This window comes from Lepidochelys olivacea, assembly GCF_965140295.1.
Source record: "Lepidochelys olivacea isolate rLepOli2 genome assembly, chromosome: 8".
NCBI classification, from domain to species: Eukaryota; Metazoa; Chordata; order Testudines; family Cheloniidae; genus Lepidochelys; species Lepidochelys olivacea.
Genome location: NC_140418.1, coordinates 69,296,823 through 69,324,211, shown reverse-complemented (window position 1 = coordinate 69,324,211; position 27,389 = coordinate 69,296,823). Strand labels below are relative to the sequence as shown.

The following is a 27,389-nucleotide window of genomic DNA, read 5'->3' as shown; positions in this document are numbered from 1 at the left end:
AGCCAATTTTAGCATTTTTAGCCTGGTCATGAAACAATTTTTACTGCTGCATTTCTCCAAGTATAAATGATGTCTCTCCACTGCAATCACATCATTATTATTATTTTTATATGCAAAGGAAAAAGGATCATCAAGATTCTGCCTCCAACACCCCAGCTTCCTGCAGCATAAGCAGAGCCCCCTCTTTGTGTTGGTGTTCATGTAGAATCGTCAACATTTACAATAATAACAATCAGAATTAATTAATAATAATCAAGTTGGAGCTGCCCAAATTAGCCAGGAGCACCTGGGGCCCATTAGGAGGTCTGTGTGCATTCTGGTGAATTCTAGCACTATGTAAGATGATGGATACCTACACACCTCACAGGGGGGCCATTTTCCCATGTTACAGATGGAGAAGCTAACACTGAATCATTAAGTGATTTGATTAAATCCTTGAGATAGTCACTGTTACTGCAAAGATTAGAATGCAAGACTACCTTGTTCTTTGTCCTCTGCTTAGTCCATTAGACCAGGACAAGGGGGCTGGAACAATTTGTATAGCTGGGGTGCTGAGTGCCATTGAACCAAACTGTAAACCCTGTATATATATATATATATATTTATATATATATATATATATATATATATGTATATAAACTTGAAGAGTGGTCAGTTTGGATGAGCTATTACCAGCAGGAGAGTGAGTTTGTGTGTGTATGGGGGTGGGGGGGATGTGAGAAAACCTGGATTTGTGCAGGAAATAGCCCAACTTGATTGTCATGCACATTGTGTAAAGAGTTGTCACTTTGGATGGGCTATCACCAGCAGGAGAGTGAATTTGTGTGGGGGGGTGGAGGGTGAGAAAACCTGGATTTGTGCTGGAAATGGCCCACCTGATGATCACTTTAGATAAGCTATTACCAGCAGGACAGTGGGGTGGGAGTAGGTATTGTTTCATATTCTCTGTGTATATATAAAGCCTGCTGCAGTTTCCACGATATGCATCTGAGGAAGTGAGCTGTAGCTCACGGAAGCTTATGCTCTAATAAATTGGTTAGTCTCTAAGGTGCCACAAGTACTCCTGTATATAATGGAAACCACTTCAAGTCAGGGGGTGCTGCAGCACCTATGTTTGTCATGCTATGTTTCCAAAGACAGAACCTGCTATAGGACAGGAGATTTATTTTGTCTTTTTAATTCATTCCCCTTCTTTGGAAGCAAAAGCATTACTTAATACAAGCTTGACCACTCTGTAACCCTAACAGGACTTACCGGCAACATTAACATGGTACCTGGGGGACCAGGTAAACCATCCGCACCTGGAAGGCCAGGACGCCCTGATGGGCCCTGCGAAACCAACCAAAAGGAAGTGGAGATTAATTAGACAGATCTTGCTAGTTACAGGGCCACATATATTCATTCTTGTAGGTTGTGAATACATTTCATATGTGTTTTAAAAAACTATCCTAAGTGGCATAAGCTAAATTTCTAAATGAGTCACTTTGTAATGCGAAAAAAGGAGGCTCTGATGCAGCGCTAGGATCTGCTAGTACAAATATCCTGCATTTGTGTGGAATTCTAGTGACATTGTTAGGACTTCACAAGGGTAGATCCCAGTGCAGAAGGATGAGCTTGATGGGTCTGTTGTGAGAGCTGTTTCATGTAGAATTTTACTGATCACTTACAACTTTACAAGCGAAAGGAATACCACCCCAAGCAGTTTCATTATAATAATGTTAAGTTTCGGAGTTACTTTCTTAGTTTAAATCCATAAGGATATACGGAATTATTAAATCTATAAGAATAAGGGTTGAAGAAAAAATGCTTATGCCAGTCCATTTTCTACATGTAGAGTGTGTGGTATGATTTAGAATTCTAACAAAAATGTCAAATTATACAGTGCACAGTTGCTGTATTCTCAGTGCCTCCCAGAAACAAATATTTCAGGAACATGCTAGACTTTTCAGTAAACTGTCACTGGTAAAGCTGAGTGACATTTATATCATGTCTATTGCAATAGAAAATTTCCCTGAACTGAACGCATTTAGGCTGTTTTAAAATTATACAAAAAGCCTGCGAAAACACTGAAGACTTAAAGAATGGCTGCATTAAATACATGACTTTAACCTGGGTTTTCTTAGACTATCATTTTAGGCATGACCACACCTGTTCTTTTAAAAACCATATCATGTAATGCTAGCATATAAGCTCATTTGTCCTTGCACCATCAAAGATCACAATATGTCCAGCATAGTTCAGACAGACAGTATCCAGTAAGTCCATCATTTCAGTGAGGATTTTGTTCCTGTATATCATCACCTTTATTTATCTCTTCATTTGAGTGGTTTATTGTTCAAACATTTTGTTTAAATATCATTTAAATTTATATCAGAGATTTGTAACTGGATTTTTATCATTATTTAATTACATTTTAAAATCATTCACACCAACATAAAACAGTGAGATTAGGTTTAGATAGACACTGTAATCTTAGAAATGCATCACAGGGACATTGCTTCTTTCTCCTGGGTTTTCACTATGTATTGCTCCTTAAAAAGAAATATTGGCCTGATCCTCAGCTGGTGTAAACTGGTGCAGCTCCATGAACTACACTTCAGCTACCTCAGTATACTCTAGCTCAGCATTTGTCCCATTTAACTCTTATAATGATTAGAGCAAGATATGCCATTAATAAACTGCATAATCCATATTTTGACTTACCCTCTCACCAGGGTCACCAGGAGGACCAGTGGAACCCTGTAAACCTGGGGGACCTGTAAGACCCTATGAAAAAACAGACCATAAATGTTTATGCTGAATGACTGATTGTATCAGTGTGTTCAACTGTTGTCTACAAAAAATTATGTTCAAGACCCCTAAATGATTATCTCCAAATGATAAGGCAGATCTTTTTCTATATTAATGTATAGTCAGTTTTTCAAAATTCTGGGCACCCACAATTGGGCCAGATTTTCAAAAAGGTTCTCAGCACCCCAGTGTGTTCCCAGTGAAAACACTTGAGCTGAGATCTTCTATAAATCTTGCCCTATTCTACTGTGTTGAGTACATTCTACATATGAGAAATGATGTCTCTATTTTTACATATGTCAATTCGTAAGTACCAAAGGACAATGGGCACATTGAATGCACTAAAATGAAACTATAATTAAACTATGAAAACCAACCAAAATGAAAAAATATCCACTTACTGGAGGTCCTGCTGGTCCTGCTGGTCCTTCAACAAGCATCCCCTACAGAAAAAATGACACCAGTCTCATTATCTTTTGGAGAAAGTATAAAAAGAAAAGAATAAATTCCAATTGCAATAAAATTAGCAAGGAGTCTTATGATATTATAATCCTTATGTTTTCACTTCCATACCCATCTGTTTGTTCTCATCAAAGCACAACAAATCTTCTCTCCATAACTACTGAGGTTAACATTTTCTCTCAGGGACTATAATTTGTACTTTTCAATGGATCCATTGTAGCATATAAAATAATTGCACATAAGTTTCCTAAATTACCCTGGGCAATGTCACACTTTCTGTGCTACGAATTTTCTAGAAAAAAACACGAGCAGGATTGGTACAATGGTAACTCATCTATGCTGATTTAACGTTATCCTGGTTTTGTTCCATTTTATGCAAGTACAGTTTTGCTGATGGCTTCCAAGGTCATTTAGTACAATTAGGAAGGCGCTGAACTGTACCTTATAGTTCTCCAACTTTAAAAGTGGGGAAGACTTACAGGTCTTGAAGATCTTGAATTACTTGCTTCATACACATGCCTACACACACACACACACACAGTTACGATATCATCCAGAACCTTCTCCTGAAACCATGCTTTTGGCATCAAACAGCTGCTCTGAGGATTTTGCTCCAAGAGGCAATTCAAAATGGAATATTGATGAAGCCTCTATTCCTGCAGTAGAAGCTTTAAAAATATTCGGTTTGCTTCAGAAACTTCCTTTTTACACATTGATGGGGGAGATTTTTTAGCACGGTATGCTGTATACAGCCGCATCCGATGAAGTGAGCTGTAGCTCACGAAAGCTTATGCTCAAATAAATTGGTTAGTCTCTAAGGTGCCACAAGTCCTCCTTTTCTTTTTGTGTATACAGCCTGACTCACAACTGGTTTTTAAAAAGTACTGCTAGAAAATTTAAGTATAGCAGTGGGGAATGACAGTAGTTTTTAAGAACCAGATATTTTCTGGGCTAATGCAGTCTGAGCTTTTCCATACGTCGCCGTTACTGTGTTTCATTCCTGACTCGCAACTCATTCTCTGTTGCCGTCTTTTACCTTTTGTGATCAGTGACTTCTAGAAACACAAAGCTCTGTGATAGTTTTGTCATACCAACTGCCATTAAAACCTAATTAAAAATTACCACATTTATTTCCACTCCAGTCAAATACGTTTGGAAAGCCACTCAGACTTCCAGAGCATTAAATGACAGTAGCACTCAGCTTCTGCTAGCCACTCTATAAAGTTAAGATGAGATATTGCAGTTTTTTTTAAAAAAAGCAGGTTTATTATATTCATCCTAACTACAATGCTACAACATAACTGTGTCTTAGTGTAGAAGCTGCTTCACTGCCTCCATTGCTATTCACAGCTGAGAGGCATTCTTTAGGCAGTTCCCTTACCATTGCTAAGGTTCACAAATTTGAATGCAGGATCAATAAGCAGAGCATCAGTATGTTGCTTCATGATGGTGCTACTTGACCCTGTGGTACTGTTTTTATGTATTCATGTTACAACATCAAATGCAAGTATTTAATTAAACAAATATAGGGATTTTGTTGGCTGGTCTCATGATGTGTGGGACAGTAAGGTGAAAACTAACCAGGATCAATTCTTCGGAGGCTATTAATCTCTTGTCCACAAGAAGGTTCGGTCTGTCTTAGGGACAGCGTAGTAGGCCCAGTATATGGCAGAAGGAGGTGTGTCTGTGGGGCTCTTCTTTATCATTTGTGTTGCTAGTCCACAGAATAATACTGGTGATCGCACTGGAGGAGATCACATATAATATCCTGACTTCCTATATGTAGGTGACATAGCTTGGCACTGAAATAATTACCCATGAAAATTCCATGGCACTTAATAAAAGAAAATCTCCACCCACATACTTACAGGTTCGACCACCGCTGGTTCTCCCTTCTGTCCTTTTTCTCCATAAGCACCATGCCCAGTCACCTGCCAAATGGAAAAAAAATGAAAATATACATTAGGCCTAAGAATCCTGTGCACGCTGAAAAGCACAGATGCTCTGTTGTTTAAAACTAAAGTTGGAGTGGATTTGTGCCATGAAAAATGTATCACAAACACAAATCTTATCAAACAAAAATATTAAATACTAAAAAACAGGAAATCAGTGGAATAACTTTAATTATCTAACTAATCCTGTAGCATCTATAGCAGCAAAATTCCCAATGACTTTTTCAGTGGGACTTTGGTTTGCATTAGGACTGTAGGATTAGATCCTGTGTGTGTGGTGGGGGGAGGATATTATTTGTAATAAGCTTATTTTTGGCATATCACACTACAGATGATGTGATCCTACAGAGAATGGGAGCTTCAGAAGGTCTTGTAGAGTGGCTGTACACTACATCAAATGACTTTGGGCAGTGGTTCTCAAACTTTTGTACTGGTGACCCCTTTCACACAGCAAGTCTCTGAGTGCGGCCCCCCTTATAAATTAAAAACACCTTTAAATCTATTTAACACAATTATAAATGCTGGAGGCAAAATGGGGTTTGGGGTGGAGGCTGACAGCTTGCGACCCCAATGTAACAACCTTATGGCCCCTGAGGGGTCACCACCCCCAGTTTGAGAAAACCTGACTTTGGGGATGGTTGACCCACTGTGCCAGGAGGAGGAGGAAAAATGTTCATGCTCCAAGGTTTGCAGATGCAGAGGTGCTAGGGGTGTATGTGAAGGCAAGGAGCTTTTCTGAAATAGCCTCTTGTCCCTCTAAGCATCCCCACATGCATCCCTACTGCTCTCTTTGCATCATACTGAGGCAGTGGAAAAAGCAGGAATGAATCTAGCCCTAGGGCTGCAGTTACTGCCTTGTGGCTCTATGAGTAGTGGAACTAAGAGATGCAGGGAAGAGATGAGAAAAGATGAGTTACCTGTTCTCCCACCTAATGCCAGAATGCAGTTAGGAACAGCACAAGCTGTAAACCAGGGACAGAGAGCACTAAGTTTTGTACCATTCATGGAATTTTATAATTCTCCCCTTTGCCACTGCTCCCCCGCCCCACAAATGATCTGTTATTAACTTGAAACATTTTCAAGTTAGAAGAATAGATTTCTGCACTGTAGAGGTTTCATTCTTTTCTTCATCCTTGTTGCTTCTTTTGATAGGCACAGACATCCAAGGGAATCAATTCATATATGATGTGCTCAAGTAACAGTTCTTTGCAGACTATGGCTCTCAAATGGGGTAAATTTGAAATGACTCCATTGATTTCAGCAGAGTGACTCCAGATTTACACTGATGTAACTGAGAGCAGAATTTGGACATACATTAAAAATAATAAATTAATTTAACTTGTGACATAAACTACATATGATAAACGTATTATCCATTATGTTAAAATTTGATGCTAAAATGTAGTCTACTTTTTTAATTTATTTCTGCAAGCTAGGCCCTTTGAACCTTTTTCAACACCTTACAGATTGAACTTCTCCATTATGCTCCAGCTCCCTCGAGTTTTTTCTGTCTTTTGCTTACGATCATTCTAGCTACCAAGTGCTGGACATGGCTCTCTCTAGATCTGTCAATACTGTACTGAATTAGCCAAAAGTTTCTCTGTACAGTGAAGTCTTGCAGTCCTTTCTCATAGCAACTGATTGCTGTCCCCACAACATGGGAGCGCCGGTCACTAATGTATATCTCTGTGATGCGTTTCCATGACACTACAACACTGGTCCATCCCTGTATCACTTTGTGGATAATTTCACTTCAACTGAAATATTTGGGGACCAATTTTCAAAGAGTTGAGTAGTTTGCAGTTGTGTTTTGTGATCAGAAATGCAGGCACAGATCTGAGTACTGGTGCCTCTAACAAACTCATTGTGGGTACAAATCAGATAGAAAGAAAAGTACTCAGCTTTGCATCTGCCATTCTTGCATATGCCAAGAGCACCTGCAAAAAAATGGATGCTGAGTCTCGGTTCTTTGGAAACGTATCCCGTTAGCTTAAAGCTACGAGTCATTAGAAAGATACCAAAACTCTGATAACGACAATATGACTTGGTAGGAAAGGGAGAGATTTTCAAAGTTCAGTAAGGAACTTGCCTTCCATTTACTGCCTATGACAGCTGGATCACTAAATGTTCATTGTATCTTTGAAAATCTCACCCACAGTTAATGTTGGATATTGAGATGTTGTGAGATGGGTTTTGATTTTCATTAAATATTTATATTTGGGATTTTAACAACTGCATCTTTTATAAGTTTATTTCTTATTCAAATTTACTGAAAGCTAAAAGGGACTAGAAAATAACCAAATGCAGATGCTTTTTAGATTAAGATACTATATAGCCACTTGATGCATTTAACCTGGCCAGGTTTTAGCAATTGGGGTAGCTAACCCCTTATACTGTATTCGTTACCTTCGGCCTTTAAATGGAAACTTAATGAAATATTAAGCAATATTTCTTTAATTAAGCAATATTCTCCCACATAATACATTTGTTTTCAATGAATGAAAAAGTACATTGTCTCAGCCATTGTTCTCTCACAGAACATTGCATGGAAGTATCACATACCATATAATCTCCTGCCACTGATTTTTGCACAAAACTGCCTTTGATGCAGAAAGATGTCAGGACATGGTCCATCAGCTTCAAAATGTCTGTGCCTATATCTTGAGTGTCATGTACTTCTATTTTGAGTACCAAGAAAAACATCACCATCCATCACTCCAGATACCACCAGTACTTGTAGTATCTTCTCATATGTGAACAGGAAATATCATGGAACTGCAGACTGGCACATGCTGAGTTGTTAATGAAACACACCATATGTTGTTATGTTTGGTTCAAACATGTGGTGTGTTTTTGTTTGTTTCTTTCTTTGTTGGGGGGTGGGGGTGCTGTATTTTATATTTGTGGTTTTCCTGGGCTGTTTTAATGGCCCAAAAAGCCATTTATGTAGATGTAAAAATTCACATTCTGATAAATGCCTTTAAGATACCAATATTATTCTGGTCCTCAAATAGCTCCCCAATATATGAAAAATAATGAGAAAATGTTTCCACAAACTATATTTATATATAGAGAGAAAAATAAAAAAATCAAACACAACTATCAATGATTGTACACACATCCTTTGTGATCAAATAACACTTTAGTTCTGCTAAGAAAATTTTGATTTTAGAAAAATATATGCAAATAGTTTGGCAAATTTTAATGCCCTGATTCTGCGAACCTTACTCATGGTCAGAGCACTTACTCATATGATTATGCCCCCTGAGGTTTATGAGATTACCTACATGAATAAGTGCTATTCATTATAAAGAAAGGTTACAGAATCAGGCTCCAAGATTTTTTATATATATTTTCTGTTGAATGGATATTTTCTTTGAATTTTACTCAGGCTCTGGACCAATATGTTTTAAAATAAGATATGGCACAGCAGAGCAACAAAATCTAGCAATAAATATGATAGTAAAAATTAGGGGTTTGAAGTTTCAGAGAAGGAATCACTCAATACTGTGTGACATTGAAAATTAAGTGCTATGTTTCTCTATATGTTTTTCTTTTTACCACTCTTTCCCCTTCCAGTAGGGCAGGGAAACAAACATATACATCTGTTTGGCCACACATTAGTAACACCAATTAGACAGGAGACTTCACATTCTTTATCCATGATCCAAAGCCACTTATCTTGCCCAGCAAACAAGAAGAGAAGCTCTTACATGAATCCTACTCTCCATAAGTCTGCAGAATAATGTATCATTTACCGTATGGTATCAGTGAAAATAGCTCTATCATCTGGACCCATGGAAAAGAAGCCCTTGAGGAATTCCACCATGATTTCAACAATTTCCATCCCACCATCAACCTCAGCCTAGACCAATCCACACAAGCGGTCCATTTCCTGGACACTACTGTGCTGATAAGTGATGGCCACATAAACACCATTCTATATCGGAAACCTACTGACCGCTACACTTATCTACATGCTTCCAGCTTCCATCTAGGACACACCATACAATCCATTGTCTACAGCCAAGCTCTAAGATACAACCCCATTTGCTCCAATCCCTCAGACAGAGAAAAACACCTACAGGATCTCTATCAAGCATTCTTAAAACTACAGTACCCACTTGCTGAAGTGAAAAAACAGATTGACAGATCCAGAAGAGTACCCAGAAGTCACCTACAACAGGACAGGCCCAACAAAGAAAATAACAGAACACCACTAGCTATCACCTTCACCCCCAACTAAAACCTCTCCAGTGCATCATCAAAGATCTACAGCCTACCCTGAAAAATGATCCCTCACTCTCACAGATCTTGGGAGACAGACCAGTCCTTGCTTACAGACAGCCCTCCAACCTGAAGCAAATACTCTCCAGCATCCACACACCACACAACAAAAACACTAACCCAGGAACCTAGCCTTGCAACAAAGCCTGATGCCAACTCTGTCCACATGTTTATTCAAGTGACGCCATCATAGGACCTAATCAAATTAGCCACACCATCAGGGGCTTGTTCACCTGCACATCTACCAATGTGATATATGCCATCATGTGCCAGCAATGCCCCTCTGCCATGTACATTGGCCAAACCATACAGTCTCTACGCAAAAGAATAAATGGACACAAATCTGACATCAGCAATCATAACATTCAAAAACCGGTAGGAGAACACTTCAACCCTCTGACTATTCAGTAAAAGACTTAAGGGTGGCAATTTTGCAACAAAAAGCTTCAAAAACAGACTGCAACGAGAAATTGCTGAGCTTGAATTAATATGCAAACTAGATACCATTAACTTGGGTTTGAATAGAGACTGGGAGTGGCTGGGTCAGTACACATATTGAATCTATTTTCCCATGTTAACTATTCTCATACCTTCTTGTCAACTGTCTAAATGGGCCATCTTGATTTTCACTATAAAAGTTTTTTTCTCCTGCTGATAATAGCTCATCGTAATTAATTAGCCTCTTACTCCACCTTTTCATGTTCTCTGTATGTATCTATCTATCTTCTTATTATATGTTCCATTCTATGCATCCGATGAAGTGGGCTGTAGCCCACGAAAACTTGTGCTCCAATAAATTTGTTAATCTCTAAGGTGCCACAAGTACTCCTGTTCTTTTTGCGAATAGAGACTAACACAGCTGCTACTCTGAAACCTGTCATTAACATTAAAGGGATTCATATATAGGTATCATTAATGTTTATGGAGGTTAAAAGAAAAAATCATTTATAACAGCAGAATATACCTCAATTTTGAGAATACAGAAGGGACATATTTTTCTCATTCACTTTTACACTGGTAGTTAAGATATTTCTAGTTCATGGTATTACTCATGATCTGGGGGGTGGGAGGGGGGCGGGTGGCTATGTGCTTAGCCTAGAAGTCTGCTAGGTGAGGCTGGGAGTTTTCTAATGAGACTCTAGTCTGCCATTCTTTGATCCCTAATCCCATTAGAATCCCCTGACAAGGGGGCAGGGCTAACTCAAGGAGAACCTGGGTTTAAAAAGCCAGATCCTAAGCAACCAGAGGAGCTAGCATCCAGGAGCGGCAAACAGGGGAGTTTTGCGAGGGGGTTCTGCCTCAGTGTGTCACCATCTGTGTCAGGAGGATGATAAATCCAAATTCATATCACAGAGGCATCAATAAGATTTATTTACAAATACAACTACCATTGCATGGTTGAGAGAGGAGCAAAGGAGCAGTAAATGGGACATAAAAGCCTGGTCCTGAAGGTTAGTGGGGAGAAGCAACTTCATGGCATGCCCCGTCATGTCCTAGGTAACCTCCTGCTTGAGTTTATGTGCGGAATACCAGGACAGGTGCAGAGCAAACACTGTACTCAAAATGCTCTCCTTCTACCACATGCAGGGGCTACCCAATCAGAAATCCAAATGGGAGTATTAGTTCCCTTTCCATGTTGTACCCTCCTGGGAGAAATGGGCAGTTTGCTACACTGAAGGAAATGGTAAAGGCAATACATACTAAACAAATGGTTCTGTTTGGGAGAGAAGAGGCACTGTACAGCAGCAAAGAAGAGAAGGTCAACCCTGAGCATGATTCACAGGATCCACAGGATCATCCTGCTTTCCTATTGTATCCTCGGGAAACATGGAGTTGGCAGGCCATGAACCCAACCCTATCTGCAAGGCTATGGCTCTATCCCTTTTGAGGGATGTATCAGCGAGTAACACTGCAGGGTTCTCCCACACAGGGTTCTGGCCTTCGCTTTCCCGCTGTCATGGATTTTTTCACGGATGGGGAGCAGACACTCATATGCATTTAAACAAATATTTAGCATAATAAAGCATATTAGCTCAAAAACACTTATTTCATCATATAAAACTAATGAAAGTGATTATAATTCATGTACTTATACCCAGTAAGTAGGACTTCCATTGTTTTCCAGCTTTAGCACAACAAATAAGAATTTCATTTGTTTCATGAGTTTTCCTTAGACATCCCAGAGGAGAAAACAGAAGAAGGTTCAGTAATTTAAATGAAAATAAAAGTTTGATCCAAAGCCCACTGAAGGTGATGGGGGTCTTCCAATTGCCTTCAAAGGGCTTTCGATCAGGTCTATATTCTCCAATAACTGACAGGAAAATCTAAACAATTGTAAAAGAATTGCTAACTTCAATCAATCTAATACTACCACATTTTGCCTGTGACCAACTTACACTTGTTTCCGTGATATCAGTCTCTGCTGGAACACCTGGACCAAATTCCTCGTTAGTGGGATTGGTTGGTTTCTCTTCATATTCTTTATATTCATAAAAGTCATATTCGCCTAATTCTCCATCTACCAGAAGATCAGATTCACTGAGGTCTACTCCTCTGCTTCCATATTCAGTATCCTCAGTTTTTTTATGTTCTGAATCATAATCCTCTCCAGTTAGGTATTCTTCAGCAAATATGTCTTCAACAGGATTATGCTATTCATATATGCAGCAAAGTTTCAGGGAATAGGAGGAATATGTGGGTTACTGTTAGTAAAGCAATGTATGCATTTGGAGATTGACAGTGACGACTTGTCTAAAAGAAGACAGAACAGTAGAAAAACAGCATGACGTCTTTTAATTAGATTCTGAAGAACTGGGAAACCAGCCTTTCAAATTAATTAAAAGATCATTCTATGCACATGAGTATGTACAAAGAAGTAATGCATTCATACACTTTATTGGCATTTTTTCTCCAAAACATTGAATCTATTACTGCATATGCAATACACTATGTGCATTTGCTCACTCAGTGTTACTTCTATGCCAAATACATCTAAGTTTCCTTGCTTGGTTTCACATGTTTAATGTCAAACATTTATTAATCATGTGGAGTACAATTAAACACATGTATCCCAATAAGCTGTGAACTAATTTAGACTTGTTTAAATAATATCATTCTAATTTGTAATGTGCAGGAAAGGCAAGCATTTCTTCGGTTATGTACAGCATTCTTGACTATTTCTGTCAATAAATAACAGTGCCAAGCTAAATGTTTCAACGTTTTCCCCCCTTCTAATGATTTTGCACCATTTCTGTCACCCACACAAGTCTGGGCTCACATTTATTTTCCATTGCAGTTTATATATACATTTTGGCTCAATCCAGATGCCAACTGCAAAACTCATAGAAAATGAAGTTGAAAATTTTTGAAAGTTTCCTTCCTCAGTTATGAAAACAGTATAAAAACCAAGCAATCAACTTATAAGCACCAAAGCTTTTTAGATAGCATCTTATCTCAGATGTACAAAGCAAATTGGAAAAAGAATATGGATTTTTATAAGACTCTTGGAAGGAAGGTTTTGAAAGGATCAGGGCCAAAATATTGCACATATCAGCCATATGTCCTGGAACATTACACAGAGGTGAATTGATTTGTCCTCAAACAGTGCATCTGAAATCATTAACAATATATTGGTCCAATCACGATGGCATGGAAATAGATGGCAATTAAAACAGAAGGCCAGATTCTGATTTCATATCAAATTAACTAACTACAATATAGTTATTTCTGATTTACATCAGTATAGATCAGAATCAGTCCATCATTTTTGGAAATCAAATACTTCTTTGCTTATGTGTGAAGAGCTGAGATCAGAGTTCTGGGTCAAATTCTGCCTTTATGTAAACTACCTGAATGCAGCTCCCACTGAAGAAAAATTTGAGCATTTTGAGTGGTTCTCGCTACAATAATGATATTGCATTATTGGCTAAACCATTGTAAATAATGCTGGGAGTTTATCTACAGCTCCCTCCAAAGTCTGATGTTGTTGATGTCATCAACTGTTGCAAGATAATCATGAAACCCTAGAATTCAGGTTTTGACTGTAGAAAGTCTTGTTGTTTACATTTAATTCCTAAGATGAGCAAGATGGAAGTAATGAAATCAATTTGCGTTTTTTCTTGTTCTTCATCAAGTTATTAAAATGTGTTGAACTGTTGGGCAGCTGTTTTCTAGTTCCAAACCTGGAAAGAAGATGCTGAGCAATTTCAGCATTTCCTTTCACATTCACATTGAATGAGCCACGATTGTAGCTTTAGAAAAAGAGTTGAGTAGATTTGAACATCTTTTCAAGCACTACATGTTCATTCTGAAAGGACTATGTAAAAGAAAACTTTAAATTTTTTTTTACCATAATAAGCCATCACTTTACTTAATGTTACTTTAAAATAATGAAATAACATTCAGGCTTTTGGCTGTGGCTGTCTAAAAGCATTCATTTTAGCAGGGTTTGTTATCGTCATTTGATTTTTTTCATACACATAGCTCAAAGATATAAGTATTGACAAAAAACAAGCAAGTAATGTCCTGAATGAATATAGCCTTCACAGCATGCAAAGGATTTGTTTGTTCTTCTTTGTTCCTTGTTAAAGGAAATGATGGCTTTTAACTTGTTTCAATATGCTGCTATTTGCATGAAGGAAAATATTTACTTTCAAAAATTTCAACTGGCTGAATATCAAAATAAGCAGTTTTAAGCAACAGCAAACTAGTGGTTAGTTTCCCTCTTTGCTTGGGTTCAGTATTAAAATTGTAAGAGAACTTTCGGGGTCCAGCATATATTTTTTATGTAGGGATTGATCCACCACAGCAGAGGTGCAGAATTTTGAGCATATAAGTGTTAAGTAAAAAGCAAAGAGCAGGATGGAGAGAATGGGAATCTGTTCCTGCTGTAAAGAGAGTAATTCTTTGCTACTCCTGCTGGGTAACAGGCATAAGGCCCAAAAGGTCATGTAGCTAAGTGCCTCATTTGTTGTCAGAGGATTTTACAGCATTTACTTGAGCAAACTAGAGTCAACTGGAGTTTTGCCCAAGAAAATACTGTAAGTTTTGAGCCTAGTTGTGCATTGTTTAAGTCCCATCAATGAAAGTTACCCAGAGGCACACAGTGAGAAGAGAAGTTTTCTCTTTCTTGTTCTTCCTTTTGTAAAAACAGAGAGTGATTGTGATGTGTTAGCTATTAAAACTTGATTTGTGGAGTATCTTTGCCTGTACTTTTCCCCAATCCTCATTACCTCATTAGCTTCAGTTGTTTGCCTGGGAGCCGCAGTCTGGGAACTCTCTGAAATCCCATAGTCAGTTTCAGTCACGCTGTACTCTTCTTGAAATTCATCAACAATATTGGCCTATGTTAAAAAGAAAATACATTATTAAAAATGTAGAAAAAGGCAAATATTCAGCAGGAATCACTATTTAATCAGGTTATGGTATTAGCCGCAGATGTATTCATCTAGTGGGGTTAGGGCTATTTATGTCTCATGATCAGAGATCTTCCAGTCTTGGCCTGGGAAAGATCTTGATTATTTCTTTGCTACCTTTACCCCTAGTTTGCCTTTTGCTGCTGCCTGGTAACTTTTCTTCTTCTTGGATGCAAAATTTTCAGATTTTTTTGTTGTGGCCTTTGTGGGTTTTTCCTTTGAGTTGGGGGCCACTGTCCTCTTCTTCTTTTTGGCTTTGGCTTTCTTTTTCTGAAAAATGTGGTGAAAGATGGAATGGAAAACATAAATAAAATGGAAAAGAAATGCATAAAGCATGAATGAGGGAAAGGGAAGCAAAGGAAAAATGAATGCTGTAAGTCATGAGGCCTTCCATTGCTAAGTGAAAACAAATGTTATGGATACACAGGAAAGGAGTGAGTGAAAGGAATACGATAAGTTTGACAAACGGATGACACAAAATGACAAACCACACAACAGAGGACAGCAGGACACTGCACAGCAAATGGACCAGATTTTGTTACCTCTGTTTGTGCTATTGTCTCCTTGAATAGTGGGGGTCCCTCTGTTACAGTGTCAGTCTCTTTATAATCTGCTTCCCCATACTCATAGTCATATTCGATTAAATCTTCAGTTGCGTACTACATTACAAATGGAAAAATATCAGGCATTTCTATATTAGTGGCAGCAAACTATATTAGCAATATTGGAAAGCATCTTAACCTTTACTTGAGAGTAAAGTTTAAGGGGATTAAGGCAGCATGAATAATTCAACATAGTTATTCATTGAAAAAGCACTCATTAGCAAGAATTCTTATTTTCTTTTTTATAATACAATTCAAAAGTAATGAAAAAGCAAGTACTGGTGACAGGAAAATGAATTCCTTTATTGGGCTGCGCAGAATAGTCAGCTATAATTTGGATTATGGGGAGTTCCCCACTGTCATTTGAACCATATTTTTGTATATCATTTTACATACAAATAACGTAATAGAAAACTCTCTCTCCACATCTCTCTACCTGGACTCCTCTCCCTACATGCCCTCTGCAAAGAAGCATCTTATTTCCACAAACTGTGATTTCTAGAAATGGTGTTCCATTTCCACTACTGAATTGTCACGTCCTGAAGAATAACATCTGGAAAAGCTGGACTTTCTGAAATGGTAACCAGAACTGCCAGGGACATGACAGTGGCACACCTTAAGTATCCTGAATAGGAAAACAGCTAACTTCCTACTCAGGTGAGAGGCCTCTACCCTGAAAACTACCCGACCCCTGCATGGATATGCAGCATGTGGGGGAAGGTACAAGTACACCTCCTCGACTCCCTGCACACCTGGCAGCCATAGCTGCAGTCCCTGCACTTCTCTGAAGCCAAATTCTGCAACTGGATAGTGCCGCTCGCAGCACTAGCCATACCAAATAGGACAGTGGAGTGGAAGGTGAGCTGGTAAGTAACATACATTTCACACGTTTAAAGGGAGCAGCAATGGATATGCTCCTCTTGTATGCTGAGGAGCTCCTGGAGCTCCCCAGTGCTCTCGATGTCAGCTGGTGCCTTATAGTCACAATTAAATTCAAAGACACGGAATCTTAACTTGTATAAATTGTTGTGGCTTCACTGATTTAAATGAAGCTACAACAATTTATATCAGAATTTTTCCCAAAGATTTTAAAAGAGCAATTAGGTTTAGAATTAGTTCTTGTAGTGATGTGACTATGAACCTAGGAGCGAGGAATTCCTGGCTCTGCCACTAACTCACTGGGCCAGATCATCAGATGTAATAGAGAGCCACTCAGCACAGCTGAGGAAAGAAGCAGGCTTCATTAAACTACCTTTGCGTTCCCTTGTGCCTGGAATGGGTTTGCCCCCATGCAGTAAATTAGAGCAGCCTCCAGGCTGCTAAAAACCCTGTGAGGTTGTAATACCCCCTTGGAACTGTTATACTGAATAGGGGCTACCAAAGTACAACATGCTCCAGCCACACCTCTGCTCCTCTCAATATGATCCTTATTTTAGAGAGTCAGGAGTGGGTGACAGAGCTCGAGAACCCACAGTTGTCCAGTCAGGGCCACATTCTGGACTCTTTGCTACACGATAGCAGTGCAAAGGGGATGAAGATGTAGCTAGGATCTGCATAACTGCATGGCCTTAGTAGTGTCATTTAGAGGAAAACTTTCCAAGGCTCCCAGTGAGAATTTGGCACCTCACTGCCCTTTGTGGCTTTAAAATCTCTTTTTTACTCTTCCTGTGTCACAGTGTCCCCATCCGTAAAATGAAGCGCATATTCACCGATCTCAGTGGATTGCTGAGTTTAATTAATTATATTTATAAAGGGTTTTAAAGATTTATAGGAGTGATAAATACCATTATCATTAAGGAATGTATTGAGACTTTAGGAGAAATTGTTGGCAGGACTAAAACTATAGTGTCTGTGTTCCAAAAAAAGTTACATTATTTGGCCCAAGATGCTGGTTTACCATCTTATGCTGGCCAGACACCTTGGTATAGTTATCTTTCTGACACTTGAAGACATTTTAATTAGAAGAAAATATAGAGAACAGACTCTTCTTCTTCTCCAATAGTATGGAACTGATCCTAAAAGGTCCTGAGCCCCTACAATCCCCTTTGACTTGACTTTTGCCATTTCATCCCTGCCACAATCCTAACTATTCACTGGGGCTTAAACAAAATGTGTGATGTTCTATTACAATCACCAGTTTTGTTACTGATATCTATACATTTTGAAATCAAAATTAACACCACTTTGAAGTCTCTTGCTTTTTCATGAAATGAAATTATTGCACTGATAGTTTGCATCTATAAAAAGAAAATATAGATTGTCCTTAATAATTAGGCAATTTGTTACTGAATGGAATAGATGGCTGTTTCAATACAGAAAACAAACAAACACCTGTTATATATTTATATGATACATTGATAGGTATAATTGGAGCATATTTTTAATCTCACAAAACTATATTTCATATTTATGAAGAGCACTTTTGAACATACAGCATTGATTTAGTTAGGCCATGAATGTGACTTAAAATTGTTATAACCTGGTGTAGAATGTCCTCTCTGTGAAACAGTTTTGTCTTTTTAATCTGCCAATTTGTCAATGAGACTTACATTATCTGAGGTAAACCATGCTTTGATTATCTCAAGTGAATGCTCCTACTGATGTCAGATACCATTTCAGAAAGTCCAGCCTTTGCATAGGTTAGGCAATCAGAATTTGACTTTATTTATATAGTACAGAACAGGCACCATTTTAGACTAGTGCATGTAAAGTATGTGTGCTTATTCTTCCCCAGTTGCCTTTGAGTTAGGGCCCAATCCGATTCCCAGCAAAATAAATGGAAAGACTTTAACTTGCAGAAGAGATTGCAGAAGTCTGCACATCCCAGAGGTCAACCATGATGGTGCTACTTTTGTACAGATAAGGAAGTAATCAAAGGCAGTTGTTTGGGCTCCAGCAGCTCTGGAAACACAGACAGACACAATGTATTCCTAATGAAGAACAAAACTGATGAATCAGAAAGGAAATTGTAGTTTGAAGTGTCTAGGAGGCAATTAATAACCACATAAAATAAAAAAAATAAAAACTGCATCAAAAGAGCCCTTTTAAAATATCAATGGAACATAAATACACAAAAATGATTTGTTCGTTTTCTGCCAGTGGGTCCTTGGCAACTGTACTGATATGGAAGAAAAAGGTTCTGTTTTCAAGGGAAAGTAATACCTGAAACTAAGCCACCCTGACAGGCCAGCCAGAGAGAATCAATCATATACATTTAAACGCTTCTGCAGCCAAACAAAATGGGTCAAATCCAGCCTGATGTAATTTCCATTGAAGCCAATAGTGTTACACCAGGGGTGAATTATGTTAAATGGTATTCATCCAAAATACAAAGGGACAGGTAAACAAAGACATTTAAGGAAAGTAATATTTCATTAATGGGAATTTGAAAGAAAAACAAATACTACTGTGAGTGCGTTCATTTTAATAATTGTCCAAAGGAAATATATTAACTCTCTGAAATAAGCATCACAATGAAATAGAGAAGTAGTAAACAATAACATTGCAGTGAAATGGAAAGGTAGCAAGCAAATAGCTCTCACTTCTATATTCATTTTTGCACTTTTAACCATTCAAATATAATTGTGTTTTGCTTAGTATTATAATTAACTTACAAATGTCAATACGATTGCATTTCTGAAGGTAAAGCTATGCAGGCCTGTGCCAACTATGTGGTTAATAAAATTACAGGAACGGGTTAGAGAACGTTCTTCATAGGCCACAAACTCAAAAGAAATTTTGACTGGGGGAAAACAATCAGCGCCAAGTATGTTAGTGTAAAAAAAGGAGCGTGGTGAGTAAATTGTAAATTGTGCCAGAGGCGCAGTTTGAAAAGCCAGACATTTATGAATGAGAACTAGAAAATGCACACACACAAAAGCATGGATATGTGGAGGGCTTTGTTGCATCATGCACAATCAACTGGGAAATATTTTACTTTTTCAGGTTTATGTTTTATTCCTTTCTACTAATGAAAATGAAACCTTCCTTAAATATGCTCTACTCTCAAAACAACAGAGGCACATTTGGTCTTCCATGGCTATGCAGGCTCACAAACCAGAAAGTACATAGGTAAATGAGAAATGTGGGGTGTAAGTTTTCCTCCCTGGTGCAGGTTACCCCCAAGACCATGGAGATGCCTGTCTGTATGCTTTTTGTGATATTACGGAGCCTCAGAAGGGCATTCTGGAGTGGGGGCTACATGTCAGGAGATGTGGTCAACATGTGGCACACATTAAATTAGATTGTGGCTAGCCCTTATACAGGACGGCTAGTGGGAGAATTCAGTGACTCTACCCTTCTCGCCTTGCACACAGCTGCTTCCCCTGTACAACTCTGGGGGTGCACACTACACAACCAGTGGAGGGAAGCATGCCTTCTCCCCACTACACAGAGCCAGCTACACCAACAGCCACAAACTGCACCATCTTAAAGGGATGTGCCCCATCTTAAAGTGATGCTCCCTGAGGCACAATCCCTCCCTGTGCTCCCCCAGGAAAGTGTGTCTCTGCACCACCTCCTATTAAAGATGCACCTTAAAGATATGATTTCCCCACAGAATGCCCTTTGCCCACCAATGGAAACTACAACTTACTTAGCAAGAGATGACGGGTGCCTGTTGAGAGTGTGCGGGGCACAATTTAAAGGTCCCCCCCAACAGCTTAGGTCATGCCTCCACAGGCATGTCCCCCTCTTACCCCCAGTGGCCCCTACTTGCAGCTCCCACGTATTAGCTCTGCGGGGAGGGACAGCAGCAAAAGCACCAGCTCTCCCTGAATCTCCGAGCTGCTTGCTGCTTCCTATCCCCATGGCCACAGCTCCCAGCTTGCCAGCTACACCAGCTGCCTTGCAGGGAGGGGGCCCGGCATCCCCCACATGTCACCTGTCCTAATTTTGGGTGCCTCAATTTCTGAGCGCTCAGTTTCTAATACCGGGGCCTGATTTTTATTTCCAACTAACATCAACTGGAGGTGTGGGTATACTGCATGTCTGGAAGATCTGGCACTGTATGTCTCAATTTGGACACCAGAAATCAAAGTATACTTAGTTAGTGGCTACCTTCGAAAATGCAGGCCCAAGTCGCCAGAATTTCATATTGCATCATCAGTGAAAGCCTGGGCAAAGGGATGTCCCTTCCAATTCTTTTTAAACGTAGTCAGATTTGTACTTAAATGTGTTTGTGGTGAGAGCAATTTTCAAAGGTTTTGTCCAAAAACTGAGAATTCCCGTTTGTCACATCCTACAAGTTTCACACTTGGTACCTATTGTTCCACCATTCTAGAAAAGCAGAAGTTACCCATACATAGATAGATCACAGATACAGATGTAGCCTTTAGGTAATCTAGGCCTATGCTATTTAGGATATATAGATTGTGATCTGTATCCTGAATTTAATCTGGGAGGTTACTGGCAGCCACCACGGAAAGTGAGCCAGAGATGTGATAGGCTATTGCTGGCACAGTTTAGTTAGATGGCAGGCAGCTGTCTTCTGGACCAACTGGAGCTTCTCAGTGGCTTTTGTAGATAATCCCAGAGAAAGTCTATTGCAAAGGTCAATCTTGGAGAGAATAAAGGTATGGATGACAACAATGAAGACTACATGAAAAGAAGGCCCAAAATGTTCTTTGCCAGCTATTCCAAAAGAAAGTTATTTCTGGTCAATGATGGAATCCAAGAGTCTAGAAGCATTAATGAATACTGATGATTGTGATTGTGAGTCACTCTGACAATGGTCAGGCAAATGCCCTCAATTTGTGAAGTGGTTATAAACTTCCCCACGTACAAAAAAACACCTGTCACAGCTGAGCAACTCACTTCCTTGTTGTCCACATTGAGCTTTGTCACACGTCTTTCAACTGTGGTGCACATCGGGAAGGCCTGTCAAGGGCTACACTATATATGGGTCCGATGAAAAAAGAGACATAGAGATGAGTTTCTCAGCACACCGGCAACCATGGAGTTTATTCAGTCCCATATTAATTATTATCATTATCTTCCCCAGTGATTTCACATGGATACTGAAAAGAGGGTAGTAGTGGTGTCTGAAGTGCAACTAGGACCACAAAATGAGACAACAGTTGGAGCTCAGTACAGGGTTTCAGATAATAGTAACAGACATTCCAAGCATAATGCAATTTTCTTTTGTTCTTTTCTCTTGCATTTTAAGACCACCAATAGTTACAGCACAGCTATTCTTGTAATGACTATTGCATATGGGTGTTTTCATAGAAGCCCAATGAAGAATAAAACCTGCTGTTCGTTGATGAGACAAAATCTTTCCATTATGACCTCATGCTTTCTTTACCAGAGCAAGCAGGGTGATTATATTACACAACCAGATTGTCATGCAGCTTCAGTTAAATAGATGCACTGTTTTCTTCATCAAATGAATGTAAGGGGCACCAGAACAGCAGCAGCAGGCAAGACAGATTCTGACTGTAGGAATGGCTTAAACATTCTGAGATGAACCTTACTTTAAAAATTGATTCTTCTACTGTCAGTCCAGAAATTACTTGGAAGTTTAAAAAAAATTTCTTATCAACTGTAAATTTTTGTAGCTTTCATTTGTGAAAAAAAAAAAAAAAACTCTTACAGCTGGTGACAGGGAACAATTAATAAAATGACCACAAATAAGGCAGGAGCCAAACAAAAAATGAGAGCTAGGAATCCGTATCATAGAACAAAATATTGCAATACAGTCAAAGTGAGATATCTCTAGAGAGTCAGTGAAGCCACCTACCTAGCTAAAGAGGAACAGAGATCTCTCTGAACAATTCAAGGAATATTAGCACTTTATAAAATGAAATAAAATAGTGAAAGGATGCCAACCAAAATGGGAGAATTTTTAAAAATCCAACAGATACAAGCATAGGTGGCAGCAGTTGTCACCCCTCAAACAGATGGGAAAAGTTCTAAACGTGATCTTCCTAAAAGACAATCTTTGCATCACCTTGCATAAGCAATGTGCATGGAGGAGATGAAGGTGCCATAAATAAGCAGATGACCATCAGTAGCTACCAAAATACTTACAATGTTTGTTAAGTCCGTTGCCTTAAAAAGAGACTCCAATAGTTTGTTCAGAATTAGAAAGTTTGTTATGTCTACCGCCTGCTAATTTAGTTAACTGTAGTTCTCCAAGTATGGATGAAGATCCTATGCTAGACATGAAAATTTGCCTCACCCTATTCCATGGAAAACCAGATCTTCTAATCATCAAAAGAGCTGAAAGAAGGTATAATAAAATAACAAGATAAAAAAGGGTGCCTGAAGTCTTCAAGATAGCATGTGTAGGTGCCATTTGCATCTTCGCTTCCATGCACATATCACTGAAAGCATACATTTCATTTCTTCCAAAAAACTCCATGAATTTCGGACAGGTCCAAAAGAAAGAAAGTAGAGCTCCCTTTTGGGAGCCATTTCTACAAGTCAGACAGTGAGATTTATTAGGCTGTGGAATAATCTTCCAAGGGAAGAAGTGAAACTCTCATGGCTGAGACCTTTGAAGACTAGTCTGGACAATTCACTAAAAAATATACTACAGGGACCAATCCAACATTGAGGAGGATGGAATGGATGGCTGGATAGGTCTTTTTCTTCTCTAATTTTGAAAGGTGGCTGTGGCCAGTCTAATGTGATTTAGCTGGAATTGAATTTAATACATTTTTATTTAGGGTTTAGGGAAGATTTTGACAAAGGGCAGAGGATGAGATTTTCAAAGGTGTTTATTTGGAAGTTAGGGCCCAACTCACATTGAATTCCCAAGGGATTTGGGTGCCTAACTACCTTAGGCCCCCTTGAAAATATCAGGCAGAGATTTTTCTTTCTTCCCCTTTGACATAATCTGGTCCTAATATTTAATCTCTTCCTACCTGAAGTGTAGACTCAGTACAAAAGAGGTTCTCTCAATAAACAGTAAAGTCATTCAGTTATGTGTGAAATTTGCAGCACTAATATAGCACATGTCCTAGTTTGCTTGGTATCCTAAAGAAATGAGATCTTATTGGACATTCTCTCTAAGGAGACTGGCATTATTTGGAATTTACTGCTGAAGTAACTTAATCTTATAACCCAATGTAGGACTAAAACATGAAATCATATCCAGCAGGTTTCGGTGAAATTAAAAACTTTAAAAAAACCACATACACCAGAGGATGTGTCTTTAGTATAAATGGCTAATTTGCCATAGGTGTGTCCACAAACACCCTTGTAATATCTCTGAATAGACTAGCTAGCCACTAGCCCCCTAATGTCTCACCATGCTGTACGATCCAAATGTTCTGCTGACACTGCATTAATCACTACACCCCTTCATAAGGAGTGTAATGTTTGTTAGGCTTCTAACGTGAGGGATGAGAAGTACAGAGAGCCCCCCTCTCTTTTCCACATCACCCTCACATCCTACAGAAACGCTTTCCTCTCTTTCTTTGCTTTTTTCCCTTATTTTGTCTTCTCTCAATAGGTAAGGATTCCCCCACTTCCCTAACCCCTCCCAGATGCCTCAGTGAAAGCCAGAAGGGAGGTTCCACGTAGTGAGCTGAGAGTCTCATGGCCTACCTCTACCCCAATACATTGTATGCCCATTTTCTAAGCTGTCTAGTGAGCACAGTATCAGCTTCATTTATTTCCCCCCAAAACAGAGCCCTTACCTAATGTCACCAAATATACTGTGAACTCTCAAAAGCCCAACCTTCATCATCAAATATGGGCAGGAAACACAATGTCAGTATCTCAAGACAGAAGGATAAGGATACTTTCTGGTGGATATCAACAGTCCCAATAGTTTTATTAATGATGGGCCTGAAACAACCTGATTTTCTGTTTCAAATGAGATCTAGTTACTCCCCTTTGTTTAGAACTTCTAAGAACCAAAGCTGGAGCTCTGTATCTGTCCCATTCACTTAGTTTGCATTTGGTTATGGTCCATCTGGGAGATGCCGCTAGAGACCCTCTTCACTTTGCATAATCAGGAAAAAAAATTCTGACAGAGGGGAAAACAGCTTCCGCATAGTTAGGGAAATTTACTCTGGTGTATACTTTATTGGCTTTATGACAACAGGACATCACTCGATACTCACCAAGTCTAAAAGTAAAAGATCCCTAATGCACCTACATTTCCAAGGTACCAAAAATAGCCAAAAGCATGTAGGGTAATCATCAAAAAGATGGTTGCAACAAACCAGCAGAAATTAATGTACACCTTATGAGCAGAAAAGAACAACCAATAGCAAAAAACAGATTAATAGGGAGTATAGAGATTGCTATTAGTAAATCAGCAATTACAGTAGTGTTTCCACATACAGAAACAGCAAATTTCAATTTGTATGACATATAGTTTAGATAGTTTAGAACAAAACAAGAAAGAGTAAAATCAAAGTTTCATCACATTTTATATGTTTTACCTCCATAACAGTCTACCCTAAATGGCACACAGAAAGGCAGCCAGTCTCTGCGAACAGCAAAGTTTAAGATATTTCAAGTGCACAGAAAAACAGTCACACCTGTTACACACTTAAAATACACCATATTTACCAATGTTTTTAGACACTGCAGTTAATTTCTGGACTAAGTATAGAGAAAACTGGTGATATCTTAGATACCGGTGCAGTAACCATTGGCAAATGAAGATGTTTTAATGGTGACTCCTGTAAAGTAAAACTTCAGCTGGCACTTGCTAGAAAAGAAAAACTTTCCAAGTTGTGAAAAAAATAAATTGGGAAATTCGCTATCCCTTTTCTAGCACCAAAACATGATGCAAGAACTGTGTGTGAAGATTCCAAAAGGTCATGAAATTGATTTTAAAAATACATCTTTAACCCCAATTTTCTTCTGTTTTGAGTATTAATCCTGCTCCCCTCTCTCTTTTTTACTTCTACTTTAAAACAGCATTAAAAAAAATCTTTACTGAAACAGCCATTCAGAATCAGCAACCAATAAATCTACAGATTAGAGCAGAGTGAAACTCTCAGGTTAGTTCATCTGAGACAAATTCAAAATTGATATTCCAAATCACCAGTTGTAAAAGAGCAAATGGTTTTTATGCTGTAGAGGTCACATAGTGGTCACAAGTAAATTCACAGGGTTACTTAAGGCCTACATCTTCTTAACAGATATTTGCTCTTCAGACATTTTTTCCAGTGATCTACAAATTCATCTGTATTCCCAGATTAAATCTTCCAGTTTATGGACAACTCAGGAGGTTTCAGAGGAGTGTTAGTGAAGAAATGTGTGGTATCAACATGAATGAGCTTTAATTTTCTAGGTGCAACAGCACAAATGTCATTTACCCTATCCCCATTTCAGCTTCTCTTTCATGGAATACAGACACTTCCTCCAGTCTTTGTACTGGATTATGTTTGGCAACCAAAGGATACACTAAATATATATCTACAGTGTATGATCACAGATGTAACTATAAATAAATGTGCATTCGTGTAGGTATTATAGTTACAATAAAAGATTTTATACATCTGTATAATCTACAAGTGAATACTATCTCCCAACAGCTGCTGCTGCTTACTCCAGCCTCCAACTTTTAGCTATGGCATAGTATAAACATAATATTATGACTGCGGGCAATTAAAACAATACTTTTATATTCATTCTTGATGGAAAGCATGCACATGCTACCCTGGGCACTGCTTCACATAGCAGATGTTACATCCCTTATAAATGATGTTTCATAATCTAATAATTCAGCAGCAGCAGCCACAGCCAGTATGTATTCACACTCTAGATTTAGGCCTTGATCATACATGTGACTTCAGTAGGGCTCTTGTGGGTGCACACATGACACATGGCTGGACTGGAGACTTAGTTTCCACCTCTAGTAGCCTGAACCAGGTTGGGAAAAGGCAACTTTGTGGGCCATACTAGCCTTAGTAAGGAGCAGATTCTGCTTTGGAGGTTAGGATGGTGGGGATGCAGAGCACTTATCTATGGGAAAATCTGATCTACCACAGAAGCCCCCTCTAATAACTTTAAAAAAAAACTAACTCCAGCTCTTCAAGGGGGAGGGAGGTTAGATAAGAGAAAAGTCTTTTAAATGAGCTCCCTGCTTTCTAGTAGTGCCTACAATTCTTCCTTCTCAGGAATGGGTTTATTTCTTGGCCCGGAGAGGGAGCGGTGATATTAGGTGATAATGTTGTTTTGTACATATCTGGCTTTTTATTTTTTTGTTAAATTCAAAGCACAATTCCAATCTGCAAACACACTGAGGATTTGGAGGCCCCAAACTGTAATATGGTGTATGACCTCTGATGACTCTTGGGAGGGAAGGGGGTTGTGTTTGTTTTAATATGAATATTGTAATTAATTTAGTCTCAAAATGCATCCAGCTAAACAATGTCTGACAGAAGCCACTGGTGGGACCTGCATGGTCAATACATTTAAAATGTTTATGTACATGTTAAGGACTAAGACTGCAAGCAAATGTAGTGGCTGCCCCAAGAGAGCAGCTCATGACACTGATACTTATCAGTCACACACCCATCTGTAAGGACATCACACCACTACCTCATTAGCCTACCAAGATCACAATGCCTCCAGAGACCTAATGGACCAGAGTTTCAGCTGGTGTAGCTTCACTGAAGCCCAAGGAGCTATTCTTATTTACACCAGCAGAGGACCTGGCCCTTCATTTTTAATTTTTTTCTGGCCTACTCCTAGAAAGCCCTCAAAGCACAGAACTAATGTAGGTTTTTCATCAGGCAAGGAAAGTGAAGCAGATTCACTGATGTAATTCATGAAGTTCTGGTGAAAAATCTCCACTCCCCCCACCCCACCACACACCATTCTTTTAATTTCTATTACCAATCCTCTGTTTTCTGCTATTTATTGCTTTCTGCCCTCTGGAAAGAAATCATCTTTCCCCCACCTATCACCTA

General features: G+C 38.9%; 1 protein-coding gene across 1 annotated transcript in view; it reads right to left on the bottom strand.

Annotated features, from left to right (window-relative positions):
* The window catches only part of COL11A1 (collagen type XI alpha 1 chain), a 232,216-nt gene that overhangs the window by 146,390 nt on the left and 58,437 nt on the right, over positions 1-27,389 (bottom strand). Inside the window, exons 6-12 of the mRNA XM_084637779.1 lie at positions 15,448-15,564; positions 14,723-14,833; positions 11,888-12,142; positions 5,121-5,183; positions 3,192-3,233; positions 2,704-2,766; positions 1,255-1,329 (exon numbers count right to left, since the gene is read on the bottom strand). Coding sequence (XP_084493905.1) covers positions 1,255-1,329; positions 2,704-2,766; positions 3,192-3,233; positions 5,121-5,183; positions 11,888-12,142; positions 14,723-14,833; positions 15,448-15,564 — 726 coding nt within the window. The remainder of the gene's footprint in view (positions 1-1,254; positions 1,330-2,703; positions 2,767-3,191; positions 3,234-5,120; positions 5,184-11,887; positions 12,143-14,722; positions 14,834-15,447; positions 15,565-27,389) is intronic.